At 38.0% G+C, this 22389-nt stretch overlaps 1 protein-coding gene across 1 annotated transcript in view; it reads left to right on the top strand.

The window, feature by feature from the left end:
* The window catches only part of LOC105943777 (synaptonemal complex protein 3-like), a 79587-nt gene that overhangs the window by 16836 nt on the left and 40362 nt on the right, over positions 1–22389 (top strand). The window contains exon 6 of the mRNA XM_045139935.1: positions 128–232. Coding sequence (XP_044995870.1) covers positions 128–232 — 105 coding nt within the window. The remainder of the gene's footprint in view (positions 1–127; positions 233–22389) is intronic.

Raw genomic sequence — 22389 nt, 5'->3', positions numbered from 1 at the left:
GTGTTGATTCTTACTTTGGAAAATGAAATGTTAATAGATGCTACTTTTGGAAATTGTTTTGTTTTTAAATTTAGGACCTGAGGTGAAAGATAATTGTTTATAACTGAAGTAACCTTTTGTGTTTTAGTGTTTGGAAGATGTGGAGAAGAAGGAAGAAAATGCAGTTCGTACCTTACTCTGTGAATTTATGAAAGAAGCTTCTTTGATGGCAGAAAGAAGGATTATAGGAGATGTAAGTTATATTTCAAATTACAAGGATATGGATTAATGCCTACTTGTTCATATTTTATTTTCTGAAACATGCAAATCAGTTAATGTTTATCTATTATGTCCTTCCTATAACAGCTCCATTAAAATATTGGAAATGCCAAGAATTCCATTATGTACTGATGACTACTTGAGGAAAGTATTTGAAATCTGAGTGATATAATTCCAACATCAACTCAAAAAGCATGCCTTTATCATAGAAATTCGCTTTGAAACAAGAACTTGTATCATTGGCTTCTGTAAGATGAAGGCCACCCTTGCTGTTAACTCCCTAATAAAATATCAATAGTCATGTGGCTTGTAGTTTTTCCTATGTATCAAGCTTTCAGCCCTTCTATTGTAATGAGGAATTTTCCCCTCAAAAGCCATGAATACACATTTAACAACAAATAAGATTTAAGTTTCATTGTGGATTCAGCATATCTTTTATAATCCCAAAATATACAAAATAAAATTAGAGAAGGTGATATTGGGCATTGTCTTCTTCTGTGTTTGCTTCTTTGACACACAATTTTCTGTGTTTGCTTCTTTGACTGCATCGGAATGGCACCAGACCTTTAAAGCTTGTGATCCAGTGATTTCCTGTTATACCTTGAGAATTTGTACTTCTAAACTTTTCTCTGGAGTTTATGCTACTTGTTTTATGATCACAATGTGAGGGTCCATTACATGGTTAGAGGGACAATTCTCGTGGATGAACATAGATCTGGATCTTCCAGAGCACATATATTTCCTATGTGGGATTTCATCTCAAGGTTTCTTGAGAAAATGAGGCATACTCTTTCAACCTGGTAATAGTGTGAATGGAGAGTACAATGCAAATATATATATTATATATAAATATATATATAATATATATATGTTTAATTTGACAACTGAAAATTGACTGTAAGTTTAAAGTGGGGACATAAGTAAGGAAATGGCAGGTAGAAGAAAAATACAGCACATGTATAACAGGAGACTAGGAAGGATGCTTATATGATTCAAAGACTACCTCTTGTTCTGATCAGTTATCAGGGAATGACAGATGGTGTGTGCCTGAAATAAAGAGTTTTATTGCTACTGAAGACCGAAGACCAATGCTCAGTATGTTCATATAATAAAGTTCTCAATCTAATGACATAACCATGTTAAGTAAATACAAAAAGTATGCAGGATTTAATAGTTTTGCTTTCAATGTAATTATTTAATATATCAAATTCCATTTTCATGACATATATATTCTTAATTCTTTCCAAATGGAAATTTGGGAATTTCTTTACACAATCACTTTTCTCAGACACTTCCAAAATTACAAGTATGTAGCTAAACACACATGAACACACAAAACAAGATACATAACATTTTAGATATTGTACTATACAAATTAATATATGATGTTGTAATAATATATTACTGGAGATATGCATATAATCCACCATGTATACAATTTGCACAATAGTTTTGGAGAGGTTACTTCAAAATTTATTATTTCTTTATTTGTAAAATAGAACAGGCTTAAGGGGAATTTTCCTCTCATAGAATTTTTCATAGTTTCCTTGCTCCATATGTAAAGAGAAAATGTTTTCCTCAAATAGACATCTAGATTTAATTTAGGCTATGATATTTCTCAGCGTGTTTAATTTTAATCACAATGCATTCATGGAAAATGAAGCAATAGATACAAAGAGCATTGCAGTTAATTCTAGTTTAATTCTTAACTATGGTCATTTAAATTTTTTTTTGTTCAGTTTTATTTATTTATTTGAGAGAAACAGACAAAGAGAGAGGGGGGCAGGTAGAAAGAGAGAGAGAGAATGGGCACGCCAGGGCTTCCAGCCACTACAAATGAACTCCAGATGTGTGTGCCCCCTTGTGCATCTGGCTAATGGACCAAGCCTTGAACCAGGGTCCTTAGGCTTCACAAGCAAGTGCTTAACCACTAAGCCATCTCTCTAGTCCAACTATGGCCATTTTTATACAGCAGGGTAGACAAATTATTCTCAATATATGGTGAATAATTATGTCTAACAATAAAAAATTTTATAATGTTGGAAATAAAAAGAGGCGTGACAAGAAAAAATATGCAAGAGGAAACAGAAATTATATACTCTTCTCTTTACTGTCCTTGTCACCAACTTCCATTGACTACTGTTGGCATTGCTGACTGTCCCATGCCTCTTCCTCCCAGCCCAAAAGTCCTAGTCTCACTGCTCAGTGCTCAAATGAGTCAAAAGCAGGTGGTGCCTTTTTGGCAAGCATAAGAAGTGCGTGGGGGTGAGGGCCAATCAAAATTCAAGCTATTATGAATAAGACATATGAAAACCTGTTTTGAACAATGGCACATCCAGAAGCCACAGATTGTTACTAGAAAATTTTTTGTGCCAAGGATGGGATAGCTTCCAGTGAGTTTTTGGCCAAGGAGGTCCCTGTTGCTTCCAAACCAGTATAGGCTATTTCCAAGGCCCTTGGTTTCCAGTGAGAAAGAGATGCTAAGACCCTACTGCAGAACACTTCACATGCCTGAGTGGCAAAGTCACTGAGAAATCAAGGTGGTGCTGAGAAGATAACCTTCTCCCTGTAGATGAGCCAACTAAAAGCTGGAAAAAGCTGCATTGTGTACATCCTTATGGGAGATAGAAATCATCAACTGTGAAAACAATGGACACTTGAGGCCTCAAATTTGGCCAGACAGGCCAAATGACTGAATGAGCACAATAGTGATATGTCTGCTCTGGGGGAAACTAACTGCTCTCAAATTGGACTGAAGGCCAGCTCTATGGGAGGGAATGCATTCCTGGTATTGAAAACCTAATCCAAAGCCTATGGCAGGGAAAGTCATGAGCCTTAAGAGTATATAGCCTGTTCTTGTCTGGATAAATGCATTTATTACACTCACCAAATTGCCCTGAAAGCACTCTACCTAATGTTCATACTCATATATTAGTGCTACTCTCACTTCCAGTGAGAGAAGCTTCCCTTTTCAGATGGCAATGACCACTGGGATGACCCAAAAAGCAACATAGTGCTGAGAAGAAGGGGCAAAGGAGTGTCCAGCACTAAAACATCTCACATCCTCCAAGGCTCAGGGTCCATTGCAGAAGAGGAGGCAGAAAGAATGTAAGAACAAAAGGAAATGTGCCATTCCTTACATAGAACTGTCCAGACAGAAATTAGCCTCAATATTCATGACACCACAGTGCCTAGCAATACTTACACAAAACCTTCATAATAGGACTAGAAGATGATGACATTAAATTAAAAGAGAGACTAATGGAGAGAGGGAGGGGATATGATGAAGAGCAGAATTATGAAGGGGAAAGTGGTGGAGGGTAGGGAAATAATCATGGTTTATTGTCTGTAAGTATAGAAGTTATCAATAAAAATATATAAAACCAGGCTGGAGAGATGGCTAAGCGGTTAAGCGCTTGCCTGTGAAGCCTAAGGACCCTGATTCGAGGCTCGACTCCCCAGGACCCACATTAGCCAGATGCACAAGGGGGCACATGCGTCTGGAGTTTGTTTGCAATGGCTAGAAGTCCTGGCATGCCCATTCTCTCTCTCTCTCTCTCTCTCTCCCCCTTCTTTCTCTCTCTGTCCGTTGCTCTCAAATACATAAACAAAAAAATTTATATATATATATATATATATATATATATATATATATATATATGTATATATATATATATATATGAAACCAATAATCAATAATCCTACACAATCATTAGGGTTTTATGTAATATATACATGATAATTTTTTTATCTACAAGCAACAAAATCTACCCCTGATTTTCCTCTACAGAGGTATGAACAGAGTGGAATTTAAAATATCAAGACTTAATTTTCAGCTCCATGTGTTTTCAGACTTAAATTATTTAATTTTTCATTCCCAGAAGCATCATAAAGCACACAATATCCTGCTTAAATTGCTTGTAAAAGATTAACTTTCCCCTCAAAACTCTTTTTGTGTTACCTGGCACAAAGTAAGCACTATGTAACTAGTGCTTCTTGTCATAGCTGATTCCGTATACAGCTCTTTATAGTGATGGACTTAATACTAAAAACAGTTTCATTTCATCACTTTCTTGGCATACCCACTTAAATATAAGATACTAAACATTCCATAAAGCCTGTTTGTATGTGGACATTGATCACATAATTGTATATTTATTACACTTTGATTTAGAGAGTAGTTCCTGCTGTTTTTCTAACTAAAAGAACAAAAATAAGTTCTTTTGATAAGCTTACTTCTTTTGTGTTTATGTAGGACTGAGGAAGAAATTTAGGAATCTCACCTTGCTGGGCAAGCAGGCTACAGCTGAGCTAGAATCCCAGTCTTGGGAAACCCATTTTTTAAATAAATATTTATCTTTTCCTTTATTATAACTGTAAGTAGTGCAACCTGGAACTACTAATCAAACGGCAGGAGAGAGTAATGCAACCTTTTACAAGTTGAAGGCCAATGAATAAAATGGTAGATACAGAGTGCATTAAGCAGTGTGCTCACAGTATATAATAAGAGGGAATTTGGCGGGGTGTGGAGATGTATGTACACTTGTAATTGCAACATACATGTAGCTTGATTGAGGGTGAGATAAATCTCAGCTCTATAGTGAGGTTGAGACCAGCCTGAGCTAAAAACTGCCATGTCCTCTCAAGAAGTAAATAATAAAGTAAAATGAAATAAAACAAAAGCTATGGGCTGGAGAGATGGCTTAGCAGTTAAGTGCTTGCCTGTGAAGCCTAAGGAACCCAGTTTGAGGCTCGATTCCCCAGGACCCACGTTAGCCAGATGCACAAGGGGACGCACACGTCTGGAGTTTGTTTGCAGTGGCTGGAGGCCATGGCGGGCCCATTCTCTCTCTGTCTCTATCTGCCTCTTTCTCTGTCTTTTACTTTCACATAGATCAATAAAAATAAAACAAAAAAGTTTTGTTTTTTTTTAAAAAATGGTATGATGCATTAAGTACAAAATGTTAATCTAGTAAAACACTGTGGTATAAATTAGTTGTGAGCATCAATACAGAAATATAATATTATTATTTAACAAACATTACTCAAAGAAAAAAATGGTTTCCTTGTGCCTTCCACTGCCCATTTATATTTTTCATGGTCTAGATTCAATACTATTTAGATAGCCTCTTAAAGATGTTCATAAATTTTCATTCATTTACAGAAGAAATTCTTCTCTTCATCTTTAAAAGGCTTATTTTATCAATATATCACATTCCTGAATAATGGTAAAAATTCAAATATTTACCTAAATTTCTATAACTACCCTGCAATTTATCAACTTGACTACAAGATGTGTATCTAATAAACACTACACATCAGTAGCCTAAGAATGCATGCCAGTGCCTTAGAAAAACAAGCTCAAACCTATAAATAGTAAATTCAAAGAAATAAATAAAGTTCAGGGCAGTTAGTAATGAAATGGAGAGTACAGAAACAATATAAAAAAAGATCAAAGGTGGACAAATCCTAGTGAAAGAAAGCAAAAGAGAGGTGAGACACAAAATATTAAAAATATACATGAAAAATTGGGTTTGGGACAGCAGGGGGAAGTAAGGGTGATGGTGTTGGGGACACAAAGCTAGATACAAATGGCAATGGTACCTTAAAATTTTATATCCTAAAGACAACATGATTGAACCTTTATCAGGTCTTAGAGGAAACACCTGAATCACAGGGCCCTGGGGAAGGTATGATGATGACTAACTTTAATCTTCTCTCTCTCTCTTTCTCCTTCCATCCCTCCCTCGCTCTTCTCTCTTTCTCTTTTATATTATCCATGCATTTTTTTCCTTTTCCTTGGTCCTGGCCTGTAATTCCCAGTACCAGCATGAGGTAAACATCCACAATGAGCTGTTGATCAGAGAGACCTACAAAGTTTCCCAAAAGAAGGCAGGTTTTTGTCAGAGTACTTGATGACCAACCAAATGTTAATGGTGAGTCCCTACTACCGAAGACATTATATGCTGTTGGTACAGAACATGGAGTGACATGGCTGGAATCTGGAAGATAGTCAGAACCCAGACAATTAGGTCACCTTAGGCCAGAAAGTGCTACATGAGAAAGTAGGCAAAAATGACCAACATCTGTCCAAGCAACTTGTGCTCTAAGCTACTTAGCAGCAAATACCTTGACATGATGCTCATGCAAATGCAGTAGTGGCACAACTCCTTTTGATTTGGCTAATGCATCTGCTCAGTGGAATGGAACCCATAGCTGGTTCTGGGAAACAAGTCATAACTATATCCAAAAACCAAGCCTGTTCTCTATTATCAAGCTTCCACCAAACTTGAGCTACAAGAGGGCCTAAACCTATTAAATTCTGTTTAAAATAATAATGGTTATCCCATTTATCTGGTGCTGAGACTTCACTCTCTGTTGGAGAATTTGCTTCTCATATTCAGATGAATGCAGATCCTGAGGAGAGAATCAGTTCATAGCACCTCACTAGGTGAGGTGAAACCCTAGAGTAATTGGGGAAACGAGCAAGATTCGTGCTTACTTGGTGAACCTGATACCAGCACAAGGGTGAAAGAGAGAGACACAGAAAACACTCAACTCCTAACAAACCAGATACCCAGAGACACAGAGCCTCCCAAGACCTCATCACTGAAACAGACCTAAAACAAACCCAACATGGCTCAAGGAAATTTGCAGAAGAGGGGAAAAATGATTGTTAGAGCCAAGTGTTGGAACATTGTGCATAGAGACATTGCCTCTTCCCCATAACTGATAGTTAACCCCACAATGCATGACCTAAATTATGCAACGAGGAAGGTCCCTTCAGAGGAGGAAGGCAGGGAGGAGGCTAACATAACTAATAATAATAATATAATGAAATATTTGATTTTCAATACCAATAAAAAAGTGGAGGTTACTGCAAGTTCTAATGAAAACCAGATTATCATTAAATTTTGAAACATTGTATTTAAAAATATAGAAATCTATAGCAAACAGAAACTTCAGAGACAAATATGTCATACTAGAATTAAGTCAAGTAATACATGGCAGAAACCAGTCCATTATGATCACTGCAATTGAAATAGTAAAAGAAAAAGTTTCCAAAAGAAGACAAATCCAGAACTAAATGGAATTCCTGCCATATTCTTCCAAATCGTCAAAGATTTTAGTCCTGACAATATTTTTGAGGAAAGAAGCACAATACAGAATCTACATTTAAATCCAAGTTTTTGGGTTCATTGGGGAGTGGTTAAGGCCCTTGCCTGCAAAGCTTCAGGACCTGGGTTCAATTCCCAGGTACACACATAAATCACATGCACAAGATGGTGGATGTGTCTGGAATTTGTACTAGCTAGTGGCTCTGGTGTGTCCATTCTCTCCATCTCCCTCTCTCTCTACTTCTCCTTCACCCCTCTCTGTCTCATAAATACATATGTGAATAAAAATATTAAAAGTCTCTCTGATCAAAAGTAAGTGATAGCCACATGGTGGTACTAGGAGTTACAGGTCAGTGCCCACTAAGAAAAGGAAGAAAAAGAAAACTAATATAAAAGAATTAGAGAGAGAGAGAGGCTGTAGAAGATTAAGGTCAGTCTTCATCATACACTCTCCAGTGTCTTGTGGCTCAGGTGTTCTCTCTAAGGGCATGGTGAAGGTTCAGCCATTTTATCTGCCATTAAGGAAGAAGAATTTTATGGTAACATTGCCGTTTGGGTCTAGATTTGTGTTTCCCACCCCCTCCATTGCCCTCCCCTCCCTCCACATCCATCCTATTGTCTAGTCCACGAGATGCTTGCTGGGTATGTAACATCCTTGTTGTCAGGATTAAGGGAGTGGGTGAGACAGCACACAGCCTAAGGGACAGACAGAGGATCTAGTTGTTATAATACCTACTCTTAGATAAATACTCTGTACTATTTTTCATTAAAAGTGTACATTGTTTAGTTAAATTTTAGAAACTATCTATATTGGTTATACTCGGCCTACTTGAATACTCTCATAGCAGGCAAAACCAACACCTAGGGTCACTTTTGTAGATACTCTGAGAGCCTTGAGAGCCACACCTAGAACCTTAAGCTCCTACCCTGAAGATATATAACATCAGATTGATTGATACATCTCATAATACCCATCTAACTAGAAAATAAAATCATAAATAATTCAGGGTGCAAATATATATACATTATAATACAAGAAATATCAAAAAATCAAGATAATATAAATCTACCAAAAAGCATTAATGAATCAGAAATGTGGTCCAGTTGGAATGAGTTAGAGGAAATGCCTGAGAAAAATTTCAAAAGAATGATTATGAATACGTTCAAAGAACTCAAAGAAGAAATCAAAGGAAGCAAAGAAGACACAGGGCACCAAATTAATGAAATAAAGATGTCTATAGTAGATATAAATAAAGAAATAGTAATAATAAAGAAAAAACAGTTAGAATTACTAGCAATAAAGAACCCAGTTAATGAAATAAAAAACTGTAGAAAATGTCACTAGTAGAATGGATGAAGGAGAGGGCAGAATATCTAAGCTAGAAGACCAGGTGGTAGATCTAATACAGTCCAAAAAAGAGAAAGACAAACTAATAGAAAAGCATGAGAGGGAATTTGAAGATATTTGGGACACTATGAAAAGATCAAACATAGGAATTCAGGGCATAGTAGAAGGAGAAGAATTTCACTCCAAAGGCATAGTAGGCATCTTCAACAAAATCATAGAAAAAAACTTCCCCCAAATTGGGAAAGAGGTACCAATGCAGATGCAGGAATCCTTTAGAACACCAGCCAGAGAAAACCTGAAAATAACCTCTCCTCTCCATATTATAATCAAATTACCAAACACACAAACCAAAGAAAAAAGAAAAAGCAGCCACAGAGAAAAATCAAGTTATCTACAAAGGCAAGCCTATCATGGTTAGAGCAGATTACTCAACACAAACTTTAAAAGCCAGAAGGGCTTGGAGTGATGTATTCCAAATTCTGAAAGATAACAACTGTCAACCAAGGTTACTTTATCCTGCAAAGCCACCTATTCAAATAAACGTAGAAATAAGGAGATTCCAAGACAAAACCAGCTCTACAGAAAATACATGAAAGAATCTTCCATGCTGAAGAAAAAGAAAAGCACACATATAAGGAACTGGGAAAAAAACAAACAATACTCAAATACTAGTTAACACAAGAGAGCAAAGGTAATACCAGAAGTACTACAAAAAATGGCAAAAATGAATATGCACCTTTCAATAATAAATATTAATGGCCTCAATACCCCAACAAAAAGGCATAGGTTTGCAGACTGGGTTATACAGAAGGATCCTTCAATTTGTTGCCTCCTAGAAACCCACCTTTCTACAAAGGATGGGCACTATCTTAGGGTGAAAGGTTGGAAAATGGTGATTCAAGCAAATGGAGCTAGAAAACAAGCAGGGATTGCTATCCTAATATCTGACAAGGTAGACTAGAGTCCAACATTATTTAAGAAAGATAAGGAAGGCCACTTTATATTGATTAAAGGCACCCTCCAACAGGAGGACATTACAGTCCTAAACATATATGCACCTAACATGGGGGCCCTCAAATTCATCAAACAAACACTATTAGAGCTAAGGTCACAGATAACACCAAACACAGTGGTAGTGGGTGACTTCAAAACCCCACTCTCATCAATTGACATGTTATCCTGGGAAAAAATAAGCAGAGAGGCATCTGGACTAAATGAGGTCATACAAGGAAAGGACCTAACAGATATCTACAGGATATTTCATCCAAAGGCTGCAGAATATACATTCTTTTCAGCAGCACATGGAACATTCTCTAAAATAGACCATATATTAGGACACAAAGCAAATCTTAACAAATTCAGGAAAATTGAAATAATTCCTTGCATTCTATCTGACCACAATGGAATTGAACAACAAATCAATAGCAACAAAGGCTATACAGCATACACAAAATCATGTAAATTAAACAACACACTACTAAATGATGAATAGATCAAGAAAGAAATCAAAAAAATTATAGAGTCAAATGATAATGAGAACACAACATACCAAAATCTCTGGGACACAATGAAGGCAGTCCTAAGAGGTAAATTTATAGCTTTAAGTGCCTATATTAAGAAATTAGAAAGCTAGCAAGTAAATGACCTAAAGCTTCAACTTAAAGCCTTGGAAAAAGAACAAGGCAAACCAAAAATCATTCGACGGGAAGAAATAATCCAGATTAAGTCAGAAATTAATAAAATAGAAACAAAAAAATCCAAACAATAAATGAAATAAAGAGTTGTTTCTTTGAAGGATAAACAAGATTGATAAATCCTTAGCAAATCTGACCAAAATACAGAAGAGGCAGGAATAGATGGTAAGACCCTATTGCTGAAGATTCCATATACTTGGGCTGCAAGGCCACTGAGAAATCCTGCTGGATCTGAGCTAATAAGCTCCTACATGTAGACCAGCTTACAGAAAGCTGGAGGAAACCATTCTGCATGCAGTTTAATGGGAGAAAGAGAAATCACCCGTGAAGATACTCAACAGTGGACATTGCAAGCCTTATATTTGGCCAGCCAGGCCAAATGAGCTAACAGGTGCAATAGTGGCACGTCTGTTATGGGGGAAACCAACTTCCCTCTTATTGGACTGGAGGCCAGCTCCATGAGAGGAAATACATCCCTGATACTGAAAACTTAAAACAGGGGTAGTTATGAGTCCTAGGGATGTAATGTCTGCTGTTGTCTGGCTAAATGTATATACTATGCTTATCATACTGCCCAGTAAGCACTTCTTTTAATGTTCACACCCTTATATTAAGGCTACTCTCACTTTTGGTAGAGAATCTTCTCTTTTCAGATGGCAGTGACCTTGGGACGACTCAGAAGGTATCATGGTGATGGAAAGAAGTGACTGCAGTGCTCAGTACTGCAATATCTCTATCACACTTTCCAAGGCTCAGGGCCTAATGTAGAAGAGGTGGCAGAAATAATGTAGGAGCCAAAGGAAGGGCAGGACTCCATACAACATGCTCCCTCCAGACACAAAATTGCCTGGATATCCATGGCCTCACAGTGCCTCACACTACCTGCATAAGACCATCACAAGAGGAAGAAACGATCATGGCATCAAATGTAAAAGAGAGACTGATTGAGATGGGCAGGGGTTATGATGGAGAATGGAGTTTCAAAGGGGAAAGTGGGGGGAGAGAGGATATTACCATGGGATATATTTTATAATCATGGAAGTTGTTAATATAAAAAAAATTTAAAAAAGAAAAATTAGCTGGGTGCAGTGGCTTATGCCTTTAATCCCAGCACTTGGGAGGCAGAAATAAGAGGATCACTGTGAGTTAAAGTCCACCCTGAGAATTCATATTTAATTCCAGGTGAGTCTGGGCCAGAGTAAGACCGTACCTAGAAAAACAAAAACCAAATCAAAACAAAATTTGGCCTGGCATGGTGGCGCACGCCTTTAATCCCAGAACTTAGGAGGCAGAGGTAGGAAGGTTGCTGTGAGTTCGAGGCCACCCTGAGAATGTATAGTGAGATCTTTCCTTGAAAAACAAAACAAAACAAAACAAAAAATGTTGGTAGAGGACAGGAAGACAATTTGCACTTTGGCAGAGCCTTCCAGACACTGAATTTTCTTATTTACTTATTTATTTATTTGAGATAGATCAAGAATGAGTGCACCAGGGCCTCTAGCCACTGCAAACGAACTCCAGGCACATGTGCCACCGTGTGCATCTGACTCACGTATGACTTGGAGAATTGAACCTGGCTCCTTAGGCTTCACAGGCAAACGCCTTAACCACTAAGCCATCATTCCTGCCCCGAATTTTCTAAGAATAAGGGTGAACAGGACATTTCAGCTCAAACCCTAGTCCTGGGCTGGCCTCTGCTCCTCCCTTGCTGGATGGCACACCAGGTTAGAATTGCTTCCCTGAAGTGAACAAGTAAGGAACAACTGGGGCTGGCCTGTCAATTAGAAGCTACTGACGATGAGCAAAGGCTGGTGGCACACTCCCTCCCAGTATGTCAGTTCTGCCTGACTGGTTTCTTGAAGAGGAACAAAAAGTAGACATTATGTTAAGTTCTTTGTTGGCTTTGTTTCCTTTTCTTTTCCAGTAGCTGCATATACTGGTTGCCTGTCTGGCTTCTCTGCTCCTTGTCACTGCCCCTCAGTAGAGGGGACAGTTGCCCCACATGTCTGCTGAGCTGGAACCCGAGGCTGGCAGGGAGGCCGCAGCCCAAAAGCACAGGGGCATCCGGGGGTAACATTATCCTGCCAGAGCTGAACAAGAAACTGAGTGTTTAGAATAACTTCAAGAAAAGTCGTGGGTGTCAAGGGAATGAGAAGCCACAGTGAGGTAATGGATGGCTATATTCAGATGACAGATTATCAGCTGCCACTGCTGCTTCCTGCCCAGAATTCGATGAAACTTCTTTCTAGTCACTCACCGAGCCTCCTGGGTTCTGTGAGCATGAGTGGCATGGGACTCAGAGTTCTGCCTGGAGAGCTGATGTAACCCAGAGATGGGAACTATTTTTTCACACTTAAAAAAACCTTTTTTTCAAAGACTTAAAAAAATTATTTATTTTTATTAACAACTTTCATTATTATAAACTAAAATTATTTTCAAATATTTTTTGGCTGGAGAGATGGCTTAGTGGTTAAGCATTTGCCTGTGAAGCCTAAGGACCCTGGTTTGAGGCTCAGTTCCCCAGGACCCACGTTAGTCACATGCACAAGCAGGCATAGGCATCTGGGGTTCATTTGCAGTTGCTGGAGGCCCTGGCGTGCCCATTCTCTCTCTCTCTCTCTCTCTATCTGCCTCTTTCTCTCTATGTCTGTCACTCTCAAATAAATAAATAAAAATGAACAAAATTAAACATATATATATATATATATATATATATATATATATATATATATATACATAATTTAGTTGAGAGTGACAGAGGTAGAGAATGAGAGAGAGAGAATAGGTGCACCAGGGCCTCCAGCCACTGCAAATGAACTCCATATGCCTGCACCCCCTTGTGCATCTGGCTTACATGTGTCCTAGAGAATCGAACTGGGATCCTTTCATTTTGCAGGCAAGCACCTTAACCACTAAGCCATCTCTCCAGCCCTTTTCCATGTCTTTGTTTGTTTGTGTTTGTTTAATTTCTCAGACAAGGTCTCATGTAGCCTAACCTAGCTTCAAACATGCTATGTAGCTGAGCATAACCTTGAATTTCTGATCCTCCCAAGTGCTTGGATTATAAGAGTGTACTACCACACTGAGTTTATACAGTGCTGGGGACTGAACCCAAAGCTTTGTGCATACTAGGCAAGCACTCTATTAACTGATCTACACATTTCCAGTCCCTAGAAACTACTTCTTCTTGTTTTTTTTTTCTGTTTTAAGTTTTTAAAAAATATTTTATTTATTTACTTATTTGAGAGGGGGGGGGAGGGAGGGAGAGAGAGGCAGATCAAAAGATTGGGCATGCCAGGGCCTCCAGGCACTGCAAATGAACTCCGGATACATGTTCCACCCTGTGCATCCAACTTTATGTGAGTACTGAGGAATTGAACCTGGGTCCTTAGGCTTTGCAGACAAGCACTTTAAGCCATCTCTCCAGCACCCCCGCATTTTTTCTTTTTGAGGTATGGTCTCAATCTGGCCCAGAATGACCTGGAAGTCACTCAAAAGGCCAGGCTGGATGCAAACTTATGGTGATTCTTCTACCTCAGCCTGGCAGGAGCCAGTTCTTGATGGGGAAGATAGTGGATAAGAACCAACAGGAAGGATTATTATTACTAAGCTTTTGCTATTTTTTACCAAAAAAAAGTGCTAATAGATTTTCATGCATTATCCCATTTAAACCTCAAAATCACCCTATGAGAAATATGCTATTTTTACTTCATTTTCTAGAATAGGAAAGGGTGGCAAGTAAAGTGCAGTGGTCACAGTGACAGAGCTGGGTACCAAAGCCTCCCTCTCTACCTTCCATTCCCCACTACCCACCCTCTCTCTCTTTTGTTTGTTTTTGTTTTTGGAGATAGGGCCTCACTGTAGCTCAGGCTGACCTGGAATTTACTATGTAGTCTCAGGGTGGCCTTGAACTCACAGAGATTTTCCTACCTCTGCCCCCTGAGTGCTGGGTTTAAAGGCCAAATGAGCCAACGGGTGCAATAGTGGCACATCTGTCATGGTGGAAACAAACTGCCTTCCAATTGGACTGGAGGCCCATTCCATGGGAGGGAATACATCCCTGATACTGAAAACTTAAAACAGAGTAGTCATGAGCCCTAGGGGTGTAACGTCTGCTGTTGTCTGGCTAAATGTATATACTATGTGTATCATACTGCCCAGTAAGCACTTCTCTTAATGTTCACACCCTTATATTAAGGCTACTCTCACTTTTGGTAGAGAATCTTCTCTTTTCAGATGGCAGTGACCTTGGGATGACTCAGAAGGGACCATAGTTCTGGCAAGAAGCGACTGGAGTACTGAGTAACATCTCAATCACACCTTCCAAGACTCAGGGTCTAATGCAGAAGAGGTGGCAGAAAGAATGTAAGAGCCAAAGTAAGGGTAGGATTCCTTACAACGTGCTCCCTTCAGACATAAAATGACCTGGATAAACATGACCTCATAGTGCCTGACACTACCTACACAAGACCATCATAAGAGGAGGAAAAGATCGTGACATCAAAATAAAAGAGAGACTGATTGAGATGGGGAGGGGATATTATGGAGAATGGAATTTCAAAGGGGAAAGTGGTGGGGGAGGGAGGGTATTACGTGGGATATTTTTTTAATCATGGAAAATGTTAATAAAATTTGAGAAAAAAAGTAATTGGATGAATGCCACAGATCGTAACATTTTCACTGAAAGCCCACATATTGGGTTTTCAATAATATTGGATAGGGATGTCCACTCTTGTTAGAATAGGAAAGATGAATAATTTTCCTATGTAGTGTATATTTAACTTGAAATGGGGCCATGCAATCTAGTGTCCTGGGTATTTGATCATCATTTGTTCAGAAAATCTCAAGTCCAGGAGAAATACTCCAATTAGACATTTCGATGCAGCAGTTAAAGCCTCTGCTTTTCAAAGTACCACACATGTTAATTTTAGTAGGAGCAAATAATCGATGCGTCTATCTCTTCTCTCCCTTAAACTACCTTCCTCCTCCCCATTCCCAACATTGGAATTTCTGTCTTTTTTGCCACCAGTGTGTTAACATGCTTCTCACACTTGTAGAGTATTTGGGGACTGCAAAAATGGGAAGAAATAGCAAGTGTAGGCTAGAAGAGCACAGTGAACATTTTGCAGAGGAGACATTGCTTATAGGAAACTCAGGAATAATGAGGCTGGTAAAGCTGCAGCCTGGCTGGCTCCCTCCTGACAAAAATAAGTCAACATGGGAAAAGCATAATGTGAAATGTAATGAAATATCCTTTTGCATAACTTAAACTCCCAAAACCATGAGAAACAATGCACTGCTGTTATATAACATTTTAATCTACTACTTCTGGGAAACATTTTTTTTTTTTATTAAGAATAGACACTTGTCAACATTTTTAAGTGAGGCATTGTTCTGTAAAGTTTAATTAAAGATGACTTTAAATTAAATGGCAACTAGTCTTTATATATATTTGATCATAGGAGCCTAAAATCATAAGTCACAAAAAATGTATGCCAAGAACAAATTGAAAACTCAGTTCACACACTGAGATGTTTGCAAATCTTGAAAATAAACACAATTAGTACACAAAATTATGCCTAAGGACAAATGAAAAATATAACACAATAGAGAATAGATAAATGATAGGAAGCCTATGAGTGACATTGAATGGTCAGTGAATAAAACCATACTCAGCCACATTAGTAAGTAGAAAGCCAGCAATTAAAATAATTGACATATAATGTTCTAAACACAAAGAAGTGGCAAATGTCTGAGGTGATGTATATGCTAATTACTGTCATTTGGAGAGGATCATTGTGGATACCTATTAAAATGTCACACCATACCCCATAAACATGCATAATTACTATGTGGGTCAGTCTGAAATAAAATACATTTAAAATTATAAAAATAAACAATAATCTGGCCGGTAGAAAATCTAAATTTGCACATGAAGCTCATGTATTTTCATTGTGTAGCACTAGGACATAAAAAAAGGGATATGATAAACCAAACCACTTTTCAGCAGAAGCCAACTTGTGCAGAAAACTAGATGTTCACCTTCCATTCCTTGCCTCCCATGCCTGTCAGTCACTGTACCCAATCCTCCTAATTCACACATAACTTTATTACAGAGAAATACTGACTTTATTGAGATTTGGAATTTTACCTGATAGCATACGTATTGAAGAGGAAGTCAGCTCTTTTTAAACATTGGTTATTTATTTATTTATTTATTTATTTATTTATTTATTTATTTCAGAGTGAGAGGGGCAGAAAGAGATAGAGAGAGGCAGGGAGGGATAGAATGGGCACACCAAAGTCTCTAGCCACTGCAAATGAACCCCAGATGCATGTACCACCTACTGAATCTTTCTTTTTGTGGGTACTGGGGAATCAAAGGAATCAAACCTGCATCCTTAGGCTTTGCAGGCAAGGGTCTTAACTGATGAACCATCTCTCCAGCCTGGAAATCAACTTTAATAGTAGAAAAAAAAATCAAAGTTTTCTTACATATCTTATTTGTAGACTAAGAATTGTATGTGTTCGAAGCTCATTATTCTATCTCCTTAACAGTTTTCCTTTGCATAATAAAGTTTTTAATTTTCAAAAAGTCCAGTTTTCAAAATCTTTCCATTATAGTTTGAGTACTGGCTATTCTTATTTAAAACTCTGCTTAGATGTAGGTCTTGACGATTTCCTTCTACATTTTAAAGTCACAGTCTTATGACTTCACATTTCAAATGTTAGTCTATGAGACACTTTGAACTAGTTCTGGTATGAGATACAAGTTTTAGGTCAGTTCCAGTGTTCCCTATGGATGACTACTAAGTGACCAGTACTTTTATTGAAAAGACCATATTCCCCCTATCTAACTACTCCCACATGTTTTCAAGTCATTCAGGCATATTCTTATCACTCCATTTGTGGTTTGCTATTCTATTCTATTTTATGTGACTACTAGCTCGATATTTCACCTCTTCATGACTGCAGCATTATATTACTTATTAACACACCAGACAGAATTCCCTAACCATTGTATTTTTATTTTTCATTTTAAGATTCCTTTATCTTCTCTAGTTGGCATAATTACTGTTTAAATTTAATAAAACTGGTCTATGTCTATAAAGATTATTGCTAGATTTAAGCATTATTTGTGTTAAAACCATGTCTTCATGTGGAGAGGATTGAGTCTTTACTGTATTATCACAACCTATGACCACCATGTTTCCTCCAACATATTTAGATCTTTCTGAGAGTGGTATGCTATTATTCAGCATATGAGTATTGCACAAGCTTTGTTAAAGTTAATACTAAGCACTTACATTTTTAGCAACTGCAAATGATACTACACTATAATGTCAGTATTCATGTTAATGATAATTAAAATTTTAAGTAAAAAAATAAAGAATATTGGGAATCAACAAATTTTCCATAAACAAATCAACTGAATAAATACTATAAATAGCAAATAAGTTTGGATTTAGCTATTTCCTCAGGAGAGCTAAGAAAAGACTAAGAGCATTACAAGTTGTGCATAAGCACCTCAAATATCCCCTGACAAGTGAAGCTTCAGGCATGGCCAAGTACTGTCCACCCAGTATCTCTTCTCATTTATTCAGGGTGACTTTCAAAAAGAAAATTGATTCACATAGGTTACCTGGGATATTCCTACCACTATGACGTTTTTTTTTTTCTGCTCTCAGGACATATCATTTCAACATGAAACCATTCCTCCAAAAGACTAATGACCACATCTTTAACCTATACAGTTATTCTATGGCTAAATATTTTTTCAAGAATCTTAGTATCAAAAGGTTATTCATGACTCATCAAAATTATTGGTGCTGGTGATCCTGGACATTCAATTCAATTTTTCATGCTGAGTTTTTGGTAATTTCCAGGAATAAGCCAATTTGCCAGGTGTAGCAGACAGCTTCAGGTTCTCTGAGATAAACTTCCAGACCAGGCACAGTTAAGGAGGAAGGGATTTATTGAAGTTTACATATTCAGAGAAAGTTCCATAATGGCAGAAGAAGCTGGCCTGATTTGACAGTCCAAGCAGAGAGAGAGAGAGAGAAGCACAAGTCAAAAGCGACTTAACACAGCACACTTCAGGAAATCCAGCTAGTCACACTTTGCATATTTTAGATTGAAATTTCAAACCCACCACCAGGTGGCCGCAGATGAAAACTACAAAACGATAAGACACTGAATATACTGGGACCTATGTATTCAAACTACACCACCAGGATTCAGTGGATTCCCCAAAGGATGACAGAGGGCAGAGTTTAATACAGAAACGTTACTTGTCACCTCCCCTATCTTTCTGTGTGGGTAACAGGACTATCACAGCAGTCAAGCTCTAGAGTTCATCCTTAGAATGTGAATATGGGTTCACTGTCAAGTCAAAAGGGGAAAAAAATCTTCATTCCACTACTTGGATGACTACTCTTATAAACTGGAGAAGAAGGCATACTTTACAAAGTAACCATTTGCCACTTCTCACATTTTACAAAAGGACAAATGCCTAATGTATTCAAAACTGCAACTACGGGGTTAATGTGCTAGGATTTTTGGCATTTCGTTAGCTTTCTCTTGCTTTTTCTTGTGCAAAAACTATAAACAATAATAGTGAAAGGCCATGACTATTCCAACTGCCTGAGAGATGGCTCTCTGAACATGGTAAGCACTACTGCACATCAGAACCAAGGTTTATCTCATAGGTTCTCCAAGACTCTTCCCCTGAAACAGGATGATGCCTGGCTTTGACAACGGAAAGGAGAAGATGACACAGCTCAAGCATTAGTACACTATGCTTCAAGAACAAGTAAATTAAATAATTCGTCCAGGCAATCACTGTGGCTTATCTAATGGTATAAAAATACTCACCATGTCTATAATAAAAGGACAAACATGTGAAGACTTAGGTTCTCTGTATTTTCTCTCTTACCTTAACTGCTTACAAGATATTTTACTATCCAAGTCTTTTGATAACTCTCTTAGTAACTCTATAATGCAATTTATAAGCATTTGTAATACAGAAGAAATGTAGAATTGAACCTGTTTAAAATCCTAGCAGTAACTAGGTATGCCAAACACAACCAACAAGAACTTGATAGTGGCATGATTTATGAACAGGTAATCCTAATTACATCCATAAGACTATAAAGGTAATTCATATTTTACTCTTTTGATAGGATGTCACATTTGTTTACATTCCCATGATTTGTCATCAGTGTTAAAATACAGTTCACTAATATTGCCATGTTTAGCACAGCATGCTTAATCAATTTAGTTAGGTTTCTACTAAGTCAGGGTTAGAATTACTGGGAAAAGTGAGTCTTAATAAAATTACGATATGCTAAAGAGTTTTGTTTCTTGTCAAATTTTATCTGGTACATGAAAGCCAAAACAATGTTGCTTAGCACTATTCCCTAGGAAACTGGATAGGTCATATGGAGCAGAATATATAGAAGGGAAAGAAGCATTATAGACTTAGACATGTTTAGGTTTTCCTTCTAGAAAAGGTACACAGTACCCACCTACTCTAAATTTCTTAATTATGCGAAGCTTACATTAGTTATCCAAAAGCGATATGAACATGCCACTGAGTTTATAGGAGGGCTTCTGTTTGCTCAGATTAAACCTACCAAAATTTCTCCTATTTCTCTAGTTGTAGAGCTAAGAATCAAAGACCAATTAAGGACTCATTAGCCTAAGACCTCAGGAGAAAGTTATAATGAATAAACATTCAGTCCAACATAACCAGTATAATATAATTGAGATAATCACTACAGTATTTTATAACATGTCTTGGGAGGCCACCAGGATAGGGAAAGAAAAGACCCTGGATTTGACTCTGGCCCCAATATTTGCTTTATGAGAAAGCCATCCTGAAAACCTGAGAGAGAAGGTGCCTAGAAGATGCCCATAATTATGGGAAGTCAGATATTTTAGGATTGTCTCTGAGGAGTCCCCTAAGGACGCTCTGTCTTATATGCCAAGGCAAATAATTAAGAGCTGATTATTGCCAAAGACAGAGAATTCCAAAGCACCAATGACACAAACGGACTGAAAGAGTCCTGAGGTTCCTGCTGCAGCTCTCTTGGTGCAAACTTGCATCACATTCCATGAGCCATGGGACATTGTAACCACCTTGACCATGACCATCAGCAGGACAACAAAGGCAGGTGCATGATGATTAAGAGTATCCCAGAGGACTCAGCATGACTCAGACTGTGACCACCAGCTTGTACACAAGGAAAGCTTAGTGACAAACACCATGGCCACAAGGTGGAATGCAGAGAGGAGCACCATGACACTACCATGACCATCAAGTAGAGATACACAGAATAGCTGCAGGAGTACCACCATGACCATCACCAGTAAGAACTATGGCAGCAACATTAACATCAGAGCGACCATCAACAGGGTCAGAGAGGACTACAGCTTAACCCCCACTATCACCACTAAGAAACAAAACACCCTCAGCTTATAGGTCCAGGGGAAGTTACAAAATGTCAGAAGAGATTGACCCCATTCACAGGACCATTCAGACAGAGAAAGAGAGAAAAACCACAAGCCACACCAGCACCATTAGCAAGCACACTTAGAAACTCCAGGCACAGCTCAGGCACTTTGCATATCCAAATATACCCTCACACCTTAGAGTTAAACCATAGGACCCACCCACAGTGACAGCTCCTTGATCCAGGTGGGTGCATATCTAAATTACAATCATTAATAACATCCTGAATATATTGGAGGCCATCAATACATCCAATGGCATTGGTGTTGTTGACAAAGCAATATAGAGGCAATAATGGGAGGTTAAAGAAAGGTTAATAGACAGCTCCTATGAACACAAAAGCATTTGCACTCGTTCATGTGCAGATCAGATACATCCTGAAACAGCTGCCATGTAGGTGTCATTCAACATTCACAAGAATACCGTGGGCAGAGATGACCATTGTCTCCTTTGGTGAACAGCACAGGTTTATGCAAATGGGCATACTATTTCTGAGTAGGGTGTGGGTACATTTGATGTAAACTGATGTAATCTTTGATTGTCCATGTCATAGGATCCACCAAACTGAAGACTGTTCAGGGAACTATAATATCTTTCTACAATGACTATGGCTGAATCGATGAATATATTCTTTTTCAGTTCAGACGTAGTGACTGGTGATGTGCCTTTGAAAATTGTCCAAAAAATAACTGCGCTTGTGGAGGAAGATGAAGCATCTCATACATTGAAAGCAATCCATGTAAGGCCACGTTCATGGAGAGTATCTTATTCCAGTGGGATTTTGGCCGTGTTTGTTAGATTAACACAAATACTCATGACAGCACATGATGAAAGTTGACATTCCTCTACTCTGCACAGGGAAGATGGGATGATCTAATATGTGGATTCAGGGGCTTTTGTTACTATGCCTGTTCGTCACTTCTTTTTCCCTCTGTTTACTTGCTTCTGCTCTACCACAAATCCCTAGGTAACACCACTATCTATCCCTTCATATACCTCTCAAAATTCAGTCCCTTCAAATATTGCCCTTTTATAGTTCAGGATAAATAATTCTCTCTGTAGGGATTTACAAGATGTTTCTCTCTTTTTCTTTTTTCTTCGTTCTTTTTTTTTTTTTTCATGTAGGATCCCACTGCAGCTCAGACTGACCTGGAATTCACTTTGTAGTCTCAGTGTGGTCTTGAATTCATGGCAAACCTCCTACCTTTGCCTTCAGAGTGCTGAGATTAAAGATGTGCACCACCATGCCCAGATATGCAAGATTTTTTTTTCTAATTTTAGTTTCAGCAAGAATTCCATCCTACTTACATGTAGGTAGACTTTAAATTTACCCTATGTAGTTTTTTATTCCTAGAAAGGAAGGCCCTTGTACTTCTCACCTTAGAAATTGAAAGCTGTGTATGCTTCAAACAGAGGTGTTGGCCTCACATTTTAAATACTCTTACTTTTATTTATTGT

The sequence above is a fragment of the Jaculus jaculus genome, chromosome X, assembly GCF_020740685.1.
Source record: "Jaculus jaculus isolate mJacJac1 chromosome X, mJacJac1.mat.Y.cur, whole genome shotgun sequence".
In the NCBI taxonomy this organism is placed as follows: domain Eukaryota; kingdom Metazoa; phylum Chordata; class Mammalia; order Rodentia; family Dipodidae; genus Jaculus; species Jaculus jaculus.
Note: the sequence above shows the minus strand (reverse complement) of the source record. Positions and strands in the feature narration are given on the sequence as shown.